The sequence below is a fragment of the Myotis nattereri genome (assembly GCF_964212035.1).
Source record: "Myotis nattereri genome assembly, chromosome: 15".
Lineage (NCBI taxonomy): Eukaryota > Metazoa > Chordata > Mammalia > Chiroptera > Vespertilionidae > Myotis > Myotis nattereri.
Genome location: NC_138090.1, coordinates 14,968,137 through 14,981,083, shown reverse-complemented (window position 1 = coordinate 14,981,083; position 12,947 = coordinate 14,968,137). Strand labels below are relative to the sequence as shown.

The 12,947-nt window shown below is 42.1% G+C and overlaps 1 protein-coding gene across 1 annotated transcript; it reads left to right on the top strand.

Moving 5' to 3' along the window:
• Window positions 1–243: 243 nt before the first annotated feature.
• PSMD7 (proteasome 26S subunit, non-ATPase 7) lies at window positions 244–9,589 on the top strand. Its single transcript, XM_081107771.1, has 7 exons — window positions 244–471; window positions 2,856–2,947; window positions 3,771–3,863; window positions 4,551–4,648; window positions 5,604–5,684; window positions 7,778–7,869; window positions 8,615–9,589. Exons 1-7 carry the CDS (start codon window positions 398–400, stop codon window positions 9,051–9,053), a joined length of 969 nt encoding a protein of 322 aa, XP_080963897.1. The 5' UTR covers window positions 244–397; the 3' UTR covers window positions 9,054–9,589.
• The last annotated feature ends 3,358 nt before the right edge of the window (window positions 9,590–12,947 follow it).

The following is a 12,947-nucleotide window of genomic DNA, read 5'->3' as shown; positions in this document are numbered from 1 at the left end:
TTCTAGTATTCAGACGGGGGAGTGGGGGAGTGGGAAGGGGCTGAGGGGGAACTGAGGCGGAAAATCACTGCAGGGAACGGTGCAGGACAAATACCGGGGAGTCAACCTTTATCAGTCTTCCTTGTCCTTTTAATTTTCAAGGGAAACTCGTAGCTGTTCACCCAGGCCAGGTCCCGCCTTTCTCCGTCACGACCCCTCCGCCGGGTGGCGGCGGGAGCGTCATCCCGGGAGCGACGCGCGCGGGGCACTCTGGGAGCGGAAGTCGGCGGCCGCGCGGCGCCTGCCGGGCCGGAAGAGGAGGAGCTGGGCCTGGAGGATCCGCGAGTGTGCCCGCCGCTGTGGCTGCCTGTGTTTGCGGGTCGCAGAGAGCGGAACCTGGCGGGCGGGGTGTGTCGCGATGCCGGAGCTGGCGGTGCAGAAGGTGGTGGTCCATCCCCTGGTGCTGCTCAGTGTGGTGGATCATTTTAACCGGTGAGCGGGCGGCGCGGGGCGGCTGCGCGGGGCCGGCGGCTCCTCCACTGCTGAGTCACGGACGCTCTGGGAAAGGCGAAGCGGCCGCAGGAGCGCTGATGAGCGGAGGGCGGCCCGGTCTCGCCGAGGGACCCAGGCTCACCTCGGTTCAGGAAGCCCACGTCACCCGGCATTGTCCCCCTGCGCCGGCCGGCACTCCGGGGATTGGGCTGCCCATTTCCTCTATCCTGGTCCGTAGGCTGCTAGACTATGGGAGCAACAACCTTCAATTGGCCCTGGTCCCCCAAAGCCTCGTGCCCATCTGTCACCTCATCTCCCCGCCCCGTCTCGTAGGAAAGCCCTTCTGATTCTAGCTTCTGTGCCTTTGAAGGCTGTCACCGGAATTCTGGTCTCGGCGCCTTGGAAGAGCTATGGTTTTTCACTTGTGAAAGTTTCTGAGCTGGAATCTGGTTCAACAATATCTTAAAACGTAGATGAGGTATCCAGGTTTTCTTTTAAAAATGAGATCAGTTGGAGACTGTGGCATTAATGAATTAGATAAGAAAACATCCCCAGATGTTTCTCCCGCCTTCCCTTGCTTGCTTTCAGGTTGTTCATCCCGCCGGACCTGTTACACGTGTTCGTACGTTTTACAAAATAATTACTTGAATTAGCAAGTGTAAAGAGGGACCCAGTGGGGGAGCAACTGCTGTAGTGTCAGATTTTTAAGTGCCCATTCATTCTTCAGCGTTTTGCTTTGTATAACTCCTAAGTCCCCAGTTCAGTTCCTTTGCCGTGTAGGGCGCTCAGCCTAACAGGATATGCTTGCGTTCCCACTGTACAGTAATTGCTATTTTTCTTCCATAAGATAGTAGAGGTGCTGATGGGGCAGTCACCGGGTCAGTTCTATTCCGTAAACTCAACAAACACTTGTTCAGGGTACAAATGGACACTGCTAGCTGCTGTGTCAGATAACGAATGTAGGCTTTTGTAAAAGACAAATCGATTTTTGTAAACTGAAAGAAAAGCCAGGACGTGTGGGAGTTAACTTTGAAGTGTGCAAACCCAGCGCCTAAGTTTTCCCAAAAAAAATCAGAAGCACCAGGCATACAGAATCCTTAACTTTGTTTAATACAAACCCCATAGTTAGTAAGCATTTATAAATTTGCCTAACCATGTGATTCGATTAAACCAATGTGAAACCAGCAACTGTTGAGAAATCATAGTTCATTTCACAGCGGGTTTTGTCTTTCCTCTGAATATAGAGTTGTATTGTATCTGTGTCTCACTTGCTACACTTGTAGCTCCTTAGGACAAAATCACTGAGGTTTGATAGAGAGATAAAAATCCTGAAGTAAAATGTTTCTCATTCAGTTCTACTCTCGGTGTGATTAGTCACCAGCTCACTGTTGACTTCTTTCTAATTAAGCCATTCAGAACGCCCACAGATGACATGCACAAGCCTCTGGGTCAGAATCACTTTCTGAGCCCCTAGCTCAGCGGTTCGCAGCCTGTGGGTCGCGACCCCTTTGGGGGTCGAACGACCCTTTCACAGGGGTCGCCTAAGACCATCGGAAAACACATATATAATTACATATTGTTTTTGTGATTAATCACTGTGCTTTAATGATGTTCAATTTGTAACAATGAAATTGGGGGTCACCACAACATGAGGAACTGTATTAAAGGGTCGCGGCATAGGAAGGTTGAGAACCACTGCCTAGCTGGTTCAAAGATTTATAACATCTAGTGGGGCCTGCCGACATGGTGTAGGTGTACCAGAGAGCAGTTAGCATCAAGCTGGACAATAAAACTGGTTTTACTTCCAACATCTTTATCCCTGAAAAGATTCAAGGAGAGAGAAGATGGGAAAAGTTTAAAAGAGAAAGGGAAGGGGGGTGGGAGCGGCTGGCGAGAGGTCAATGGGTGAAAAAGGAGACTTATGTAATACATTAAACAATAAAGAATTTAAAAAAAGAATAAAACAAATAAATAAAAGACAAAGGGAAGCTGCAAAGGAAAAGATAAAATTAAATGTAGTGACATAACTTCAATATGTTTTTCAAACATCAACCAAATAACATTTTAAAACTCTAAAGATAGGGAGAGTTTTCATTTTCTCCATTTAAAATTTGTATAAAGTTTGAGATTTTTTCCAAGCTTATATTACTTTCCAGTTAACAGTGAGTAAAAACTGCCAGTGTAAAAAGTTCATGAATTACTCATTATATTTATTAGAAATTAATGTTAAGGAGTAACCTGACTCTATTACATTTGTTTAGTGGGATTAGTTTCCAAGTTAACTCACTCAGTTGTATCTGTACGTGAATATTTCCTGTTGAGTATCTACTTGTTGGCACATCCTCTGTGTACCTATTAGACTGACCTTCTCCTTTCTCATTCAGAATAGGCAAGGTTGGAAACCAGAAGCGTGTTGTTGGTGTGCTTTTGGGGTCATGGCAAAAGAAAGTACTGGATGTATCTAACAGTTTTGCAGGTAAAAGACAAATTTTACATTTTCTGAGCATGGTTAAAATGTCAATTAACTTTAAAATTAAAAGCGATATTTTGTGTTTTCCATTTTTTACTGCAAACCAGAATTGTAATTTAAGAATTGCTGTGGTATGAAAAGAGAGGCTAAAGGCTACACACTAAAGTGGGTAGTAAGTATTTTAAACTTGCAGGCCATACAGTCTCCATTGCAACTGCCCAGCTCTGCTATTGTAGCAGGAAAGCAACTATAGACAGTATGTAGACAAATGGCAGCTGTGGTCTAGGAAAACTGTATGTGTAAAAATAGGTAATTGTTGTCGTTTGTAAACCTATGCACTACTATTAACCGCGGTTATGGGTTAGCAAAGAAGAGATAGAGACATTACCCTTTTATTCTGTTTCATGAATCTTTATAAGAACATTTCAGTGTATGTTATGATTAAAGCAAAAAAAACAAAAAAATTGTTGGCATGGCCCCTGGACTAAGGGTAACTAACTCCAGTGTCTAAAAGGACCAGATAGTGTTAGTTGCCAAATGGAAAATATTAGGAAGTGATGGGGCTTTTAACATTGTCCGTTTGAAAGGGTTCAGCCTCTCCCTGGCTCTAGCCAGTTGTCAGCAGGTCTGATTTTTCAAGAGAAGCCAGAAGTCTGGATTTTTATGTGAAATTTCCTAGTTGTTAATGCGAACAATTCAAAAATAATTTCAATACTGTGTTGGACAAACCCACCTACGTGGATCATATCTGGCCTAGGGGTCTCTGATTATGACCTGTGCTCTAGAATTCTACCTAAAATAAATATTGCTTTTTTTTTTTCCTGTTTAGTCCCTTTTGATGAAGATGACAAAGATGATTCCGTCTGGTTTTTAGACCATGATTATTTGGAAAACATGTATGGAATGTTTAAGAAGGTCAATGGTATGTCGTGTGTGTGTGTGTAAGATCTAGTGGCATTGATTTACATTATCTTTAAGTGTGTGTACAACGTTTTTTCTTTTTTAAGTATTCCCTTTTCTTTGGTTAATGTCAAGGGCCTTTTCCTTAGCTAGACTTCAGTAAGACTAGTGTTTGTAGAAGAATGAGGAAGAATAAATAAGAAACTAGAAAAGCAAGTTAAGACCACCCAAGTTTTAGGGGAGAGAGGTAGCCCTCTGCAGCAGAAATCCCAAGAACTATCAGATAAAATCCGCCTGCCCCTAGAGCTTTAGTGCCGCCAGGATAAGTATATCTCTTCATGTGTATTATTTTCATTTTATTTCATTACAGCAACCACATTGCTTTGAAAATGTTTATTCCTGTAACACTTACAATTGCAGTCTATGTGACATGAACCCATATTTATATGTTGCCTTAGAATTATTTTCTGGTTGCTTTCATTGTTGACTGGTCTCCTAAACTAGTCTGAGATGTGGATGTCTGGATTCCCCTTGCTGCTTATTTTCTGAAAATTCTTTTGAGTTTTACATTTTATAAGTCAACATTTAAAATAGATGTCTTAAATTCTGAAAAGGCTAGAGAGCATAATAACTGGAGTTCTTACCCTTTCTGAGGGAATTACATAGATCTTTAACAATTCAAACCCACTTAATTTTTTTTCCTTTCCAGCCAGAGAAAGAATAGTTGGATGGTACCACACAGGCCCTAAACTACATAAGAATGACATCGCCATCAATGAACTCATGAAAAGATACTGCCCTAACTCAGTGAGTGCACTCTATCATTAAAACTCTTGAATGATATTCTTTGCCAGTTTACTTAAGTAAGAGCATCTTAAGAAGGATTTGAACAGCAAAATCATTTTGTTACTGTTTCTGTGTAAGCCTGTGTTAATTTTTAGTGTTTTGTGTAATATGCAATAACCCAATATGTTTAATAAGTAACAGTAGACACCTGCTAAGTGCCAGGTATGTAAGTTATCTCCCTTGATCCTCTCTGTAACTCTGTGGGGCTGTTATCCTCTTTACAATGAGGAAACTGAGGTTTAAAATGGTTAGTAAGGTCTCATTGGTGGTGTGACTGGGATTAAAATGTTGGCTGTTTTAACTCTGATTTCCTTGAGTTTGATCACCATATTATAGACTACCTCTCAGCTTATTAATTAACTAGTGCCCCAGTGCATGGATTCCTGCACATTGAAAGGAAATTAATTAGAAGGTGGTCGGCAGGACGGGACTGGGCCAGATGGGCCGGACACACCCTAGAGCCAACCTCCTGTGGTCCCTCCCCGGCAGGTGGGGTCCCTCGGCCTGGCCTGTGGGGATAGGGCCAAAACCAGCTCTCCAACATCCCCCGAGGGGTCCCAGATTGCGAGAGGGCGGTTCTCAGGTGTTGCACCCCAGAATTGGGCTCCCTCCTCTCTGGTTCCGGGTGTGTCACCCGAGAACCACAGCTGCCAAGTCACCACAGCTCGGCAGCTCCTGCCCCCTGGTGGTCAGTGCTCATCATAGCTATGGGTCAGATGCTCAGACCGTCGCTTAGACTTTTATATAGAGAGAGATGGGGGTGGAGAACAAAGCAAATGATGAGATAATTTGCATGTAAATTCTGGCTTTTGTCTGGTTGAATGAAATCCTTCAGTACTCATGAGCAGGAGAATGGCTGCTGTCATTCCTATATACTCAGTGTAAGGCGGTTTGCTAAGATGTGTTTTTCTGCAAGGTACTAGTCATCATTGATGTGAAACCAAAGGACCTGGGACTGCCCACAGAAGCGTATATTTCAGTGGAAGAAGTTCATGATGTAAGTCATCTTGCTATGAGTCTAGAATAAATAGATTTGATACTTAATAGGCAGTTGTTCGGGGTTTTGTTTTGTTTTTCCATTTTCAAGTCAACAAATCCTTTATCTCTTTATAAGAAAGAGAAGGTTGTTGATGTCTGTTAACAGTTTGACATTATGGTTTTCCCTTTGAGTGTTTGAATAGCCACATTTCAGAAACGAGAGGACCATAGAGACCGAAAGTCCCCTTTTACAAATGAAATTGAGGCTCAAAGTAGTTAAGTGATTGCCCAGAGATGTTCACAGCAAAGTAGATGCAGAATCTGGTGAGCTTAGCCTTAATCTAATGCACTTTCCACTCTTGGGCCCCCCTGGGCCACTATTCCTTTCTCCTTGGAGATTTTCAATCCCTAATGGCTAGCATAGGTTTTCAAATAGAGTAGGTCAGAGCTGGCTGGGGCTAGATGGCAAGACCCATCTGTGTGATTTGACACCTGGATACTCAGCCAGTACTTGCTCTCAGGTTCATTAGCTTGTGCTTTAGGTATAGCTAGAAAGAGCTGCCAGAATATATCTTTTCTCTATTTCCAGGAAAATTGAACTCTAACTCTAAGATAGGATTTGTAGTGAAAACATGTTTTGTTGGAAGCATAAAATATTTGCTCTGAGTGTGTGCAAGTAATTTAATCTTGAATGTCCAAAGTCAAAAGCCTGAGGGGTAATTAAAGTCTGTCTTTAGCTTTAAATATGTAGTATATATCCTTATATTCAGTTTTTAAATCTGGAGAAAGACATTTTAGGTTAGCTTTCTGCAAATGCTCCTTGCCCTGAGCTCTATCCTCCTATTACTCTTTTTGCCTTGCTACAGGGAGCTTAGATCTCAATTTATTGTCTAGTTGCCATAAGGCTTTCATTCCTGTCTTGATACAGCTGCTTTTAAGTTAATCTTTACCCTCCCCTTTCAAAAAGGAATCTGAGGTGGCTTACACTCATGCATGCATGCATGTACACACACCAATGAAGCAGGAATTTTAAATAGTGGATGGACAGGACATAAGGGTCATTTATAAGATGAAACTTGGAGAAAATTAGTACCTAAAAAGGCATGCCATGACATCCTCAAGATCATTAAAGTCTCTGATCATCCTGGCCATCAAAGCCAAGAGGAAAATTGCATTGGCAGGATTTACACTGTTATGGATAAAATAACAGCTAAGGTTTATGCCGCTTGGTAGAAGTTAAGTGACTTACCCAAGGTCCTGCAGCTCCCTGATCACATGCATGGCAAAGCTGGACTGTGAACCCAGGCAGTCTGGTTATAGCCTTTTCAAGAGATGTACAGCCTCTTCTGACACTAGACCTGAGGAAATTATCTCCGAGTCCCATCGGGAAGTCCCTAGGTGATGCAGTCGACCACATCCCCAAGCAGATCCTTTGGTAAATTCAGGCCACCAGAAAGTTGTTCTGACTGCATCATTTTGGTGCTCTGCTTTGTTTGATCCAAGGGACAATAGGTGGTTAAATGTTATGTTTCTGACCTGAGCTCGTATTGCCTTTGCTAGAAAGAACTGTATACTTTTTTTATTTTCATATATTTTTATTGATTTCAGGGAGGAAGAGAGAGAGAGAGAGAGAGAGAGAGAGAGAAAGAGAAAGAAACATCAATGATGCGAGAGAATCATTGTTCAGCTGCCTCCTGCACTCCCCCTACTGGGGATTGAGCCCACAATCTGGGCATGTGCTTTTGACCAGAATCAAACCCTGGACCCTTCAGTCCACAGGCCAGCACTCTATCCACTGAACCAGAGCAGCTAGGGCAAGAACTATATACTTTAAAAATCAGCCTAATCCAGACTTGCCTGAGTGTCCATCCCCACTTGTGGGGTTGAGAGGATTATCAAGAATTTCCTCAGAAACGAGCTCGTGCTGCTCCAGCAGACTCTGTCACGTTAGTTTAGAAGACTAAGCTTTCAAAGCAAATCTTATCCACTCCTGCCATGGAAAACCCAGTAATGAATCCATGAGGTAATTTGATTTAAAACAGGAATCAAGGTGTGGAAAGGAACTTGTGTCAGTTTGTAAGCAAATAACTACAGTAAAGCCTTCTCTCCCAGGATGGAACGCCAACCTCAAAAACATTTGAGCACGTGACCAGTGAAATTGGAGCGGAGGAAGCTGAAGAAGTTGGGGTCGAACACTTGTTACGGTGAGACTTGGGCGGTGTCAGACTCAATAGCAGCCCACGAGGCTGCTCGGCGTAAGGGAGAGAGCTGTGTCAGGAGTGCAGGGACACGGGTTCTAGACCCGTATCCTCTCTACAGTGTCCTGAGTTCCGATTTATGGCTTTGTGGATGTACACCTTGTGTGGAAACTGTAACGCTGACTGGGAAAGGAACAGATGTGTGCAGAAAGTATAGGCATGTTTTCTTCCAAGGTGACCTTCTCAGTGAATGTAGCTAGCCAGTTTTCTGCAGAGAATCTACTTGGGATGGGCTTTATTTTAAAGTACTCTACTTCTATAACCCTGATTTATTAAAAAATGTCATCATTTTTTTCAGTAAGATTTCTTTCAATTCAAAATGTTACTGCTAATTTAAACTTCTCGCAACATTGTATAGATGCAGGTGGGGAAAATGCTACCTTTGTTAGGAAAGTTGGAGGCGAGAGGGGTTTTTTTGTGGGTTTTTTTTGAAAGAAATTTCATTTTGGCTCTCTCTTTTCTTTTGAAAAATGCCCTGTGATAAGAAAAACTAAATATATGCCTCCCAATGAAAACAAAGTTAAGCCAGTTTATACTCAGATCTTTGTAAAATGGAGGAATAACTTTTTTTTTTTTTTGAAAACTTGCCCCTCCCCACAAAGCTAGGTGTTTCCTTAGAATGTAGGAACCTGGGAGGTAATACAGTAAGTACACTGATGCTTTTTCCTGCCCTTCTTGTGGGTTATTACAGAGACATCAAAGACACTACTGTGGGCACTCTTTCCCAGCGGATCACAAACCAGGTGCATGGTTTGAAGGGACTGAACTCCAAACTTCTGGATATCAAAGGCTACCTGGAGAAAGTGGCTACAGGCAAGCTTCCCATCAACCACCAGATCATCTACCAGCTGCAGGACGTCTTCAACCTGCTGCCAGACGTTAGCCTGCAGGAGTTTGTCAAGGCCTTTTACCTAAAGACCAACGACCAGATGGTCGTGGTGTATTTGGCCTCCCTGATCCGTTCAGTGGTTGCCCTGCACAACCTCATCAACAACAAGATTGCCAACCGGGATGCAGAGAAAAAAGAAGGGCAGGAAAAAGAAGAGAGCAAAAAGGATAGAAAAGATGACAAAGAGAAAGATAAGGAAAAGAGTGATATAAAGAAAGAAGAGAAAAAGGAGAAAAAATAAAACATGTAGCTTTTTAATTTGTAAATTAAAATCTTATAAACTAACTTGTGTGCCGCCAGAGGGTTCTTTTCATTTAAGTGCTTGTTAAAAAGCTGTATTGACAAGAGCTCTCTGCCCCAGGTCACTCTTGCTGTGGCATTACATGGAAGTGAATGGATAGAGGGACTGATCTCGTACCTAAACTACAGCATAGGATGCTATGAATTGGGATTACGACAGCTCAGGATTCAGACTGACAAAAGTAAACAACATTTTTGGTACTCTTCATTCTTTTATCTATAAAACCAGGAGTTGAATTTTCCCCATCTCAAAAGACTCTTGGGCTCTGTTTCTGGCAGTTTGCAAAATTGCTAAGTGGAATGCGTGAATTCCAGAAGCGCTCTGCCTCCAACACCTCTGAGTTCTGACCCTTCTGAGCTCCGTTGAGAATATCACACCACGGGACACAGGGACCTTGAGCTCTGGCATTCTCGGGGCTTGGGATCCAGCTCCATGTATTGTTTACCTTAAAGACAATTAAATGGCTTGGTTTTTAAGTCTTGTGTTCTAGTCGTTTTTGACTCTGAGAGTGGCGATCTATTATATTCAGAAGCAGCCAAAACAATCTTTAATTGAAACTGCCTTAAAGAAGTATTTTAGACTTGGAATCTTTTATGAAAAAGAATCTCATTCCTTTCAAAAATAGTATGCTATAGCTAGGTGAGTTCTTAACTCTGCCTAGAGGACCTAGGTCCCCGTTTGTGCCTCACCTTCTCTGCGAAGTCCCTAGAGCAGTTTTTCCTAAGGGACACTCGGTTACTTCTGCAGTGGGTCTAAGTACATCAGGCCACAGGCTAATGGGGATGTTACTGAGGATGGAATGAAGTTCCCCCAAAATAAGTGCTCAGGGCTCCTCTAGGAACAGATTAAATAAGGTTCTTGGTCATTTGACATACAGTAGTCGCTTGGATATTAATTTTCATTCTTGAGCAGTTAGGACCTCCTTGAAGTTCTCTCATGTACCAATCCAAAGATTTAAGAACACAACGAATTAGCACTACAACTGAGTCAAGTCAATCTCAGAAACCACTTCACAGCGTTATGCTTCAAAGTTACCAAAAGTATCAATCTCTATTACACAGATCTGCCAGTGAACTAATTAGTGGAAACTTGAGGGTCAATAATATGATCTATGACTGACTGAGCTTTTATTTTACATAAATAGAAGCATGCCCACGAGGGTTCACTTCAAAGTTCATTGTAAGATTCTGGGATAAAAAGGGGTGGTAAAGGAAGGACTACCGGCAACCAAGTCTTCCTATTACAGCAAAGATCAGATGGTTTTGCATGTAACAAATTTTAAATACAAAGTTCAAAGCTTCAGATATATTTAAAGTAACAGGAGTGTTGAAGCTTTTGTAATTTAGTTTCCATGTTTACAACAGACTGATGTGAGAAAGGAAACATGGAACACTAACTCTCCAGGGAATGGAGAGGGAAGAGCCAGGATGCAATGGTTCTGAGGCTTTAGGCAGGCGGGTCCTTTATGTAAGGGTCAGGTGGCAATCAGACCACACAGGAGTCAGGTCTGCCTTTGGTAGTACAATTTGGACTTGAAAAGCTTTCTAGAGTCTAATGCCACAGGCATTTTAAGTTTTCCACCATTTGATAAATTGGAATGTTTATTGAGCATCTAAGAACATGGGAATACTGTACTCAGGCTTTGTTATATCGAATAGTTTGACCCACATATGGATAAAATTGACTTTACCTTCCTAACAGGACCCTCAGTTCCTACTTCTAATGAAAACAGCCGATGCCGGTTTGGCTCAGTGGATGGAGCCTCGGCCTGCGGACTGAAGGGTCCCAGGTTTGATTCCGGTCAAGGGCATGTACCTCGGTTGCGGGCACATCCCCGGTGGGAGATGTGCAGAGGGCAGCTGATCGATGTTTCTAACTATCTCTCTCCCTTCCTCTCTGTAAAAAATCAATAAAATATATTTTTTTTAAAAAGAAAACAGTTTATAGCCTCTGGAGTCATTTAGGCTCACTATAAGGCAAAACTGCCATCCTCTATAAGGGTGAGCATCGTAAGGCTACTGTGGGAATCTTGCGTAGACAAATAGCTGACTTGACTGTAAAACCCATGGCCCTGACTTAAAATGAAACTTTGCATTTGTATAGTCTGACCAACTCAAGATGAGATTTCTCCACTACTTCTGTTTTGGAAACAATCCTGGAAGAAGTCTGATCCTGAGTCTGGACCTCATATTTTACACTCACTTCCACTGCCAAAGACTTCAGAATGACTTGTTACTCCTGCTACACACATTACAGAGAGAATGATATTTATTCCTTACTGGTTTTGTTTGATAACTAACATCCAAAATCTCCCTGAACTTATAGGTTAGTTCTTAATGTAAAAATAGAAACTATCATAATGAAACAACAGCTGTAGGCCAACTAATTATTGTTAAATGTTATTTAATTTTGTTCGGACCATTAATCACTAAAGGGACAAAGGGAAGTAATCTTACTCAGAGGCTACCATATTACTTCTCCAGTGTGCCAGAGGCAAAGTAAACCTTCCCAGCAGGAATTAGCAACCCCAGGATCTCACTCCCATTTCTAGAGGACCCTCCAGCTGTGAGAACTCAACCATATACAATTACTTTAAATAAATGACAACATAGGTCCTCATAAAATAATGAAATATCCTATTCACTGGGAAGTTATGAACAAGCCTTGTAGTCTACCATTTTCCTAAGAAAATGAGAAATAAGACTTGCAAATTAATTAGGGTTGTTTGTGACACTATTAACACACTAACACCACTACTTCCTCTGCCCCTGTCCCAGGAAATGGGAAGGAGATGGGTCGTGGTGGGAAAGCAGAGAACATTTGATTTATGTGACCCATAAGAGATGATTTCTACAATTTCCCTAAACAAATACACTCCAAATAATACATTATACAGGCAAGCACTGATTTGCATATTGCTATGCCAACAGTATTATCTATATTTGCCTAAAAGATAAACAGACTTGAGATCTTTCAAAAAAATCAATGGCTACTCTTGTTGGGGAGTAGGTGGAAAGAGAAAGGCACTCAGAAAGGGAAATAGACGTGAAGAAAGAAAATAGAAGAAAAGAAAGGGAGAAAAAAGATGGCAGTTACAATGTTTCCAGGGCCTAAATCAAGAGAAATCTGTAAGCATTCCTCTGTCGAGCCAATCTGTTCTTCAACACTAGATGGCACCATAATCTCATCTCTTGGCAAGAGAAACATTTGCTTGCCAGTTCAACAAAGAATTGGGAATTCTTGCCCCAAAGTTGCTTCCTGTCACTTCTGCTTTTGGCTGCAGTCATCCAGGCAAGATTTTAAAGGACGCTGGAGCGTTGCATGGGTGCAAAAAGATTGGGTGAAGTTGCCACACCCCACCCTACTGTTTGGGCAATTATATACAAGGTTTTCTCTGCCCTTCAATAACTCATGCTTTAATTCCCCTCACTGCTGATACCACTACTGATCTCTTTAAAGACAGTTTTCAGAGGTGTGCTAGTAACACTCACTTCTCGGAAAAAAGAAAAAAAAAAGGGGGAAAGGGTTAATTTGTAGCCTTTGCCAATTTCCCTGGTGTAAATCACCAGGGCTGATTTCAATACACCAACGTGAGTTGGGAAGAGATGCACAGCGCTGCACAGTATTACCTAAATATGGATACAATAGATAAAAAGACCTCAGGAACACACATAATAGTAAAATGTGGTAAAACAATTAGGACATGACGCATGTTTAGTGTTACCTTCTTAGATTTAATTTATGTCCGTGTAAATTACTGCATTACAATCTCTGGGAATCTGTGTTTTTAGGATGCCCTCCTGCACACATGAAAGTTAGAGAATCTTTATTTCG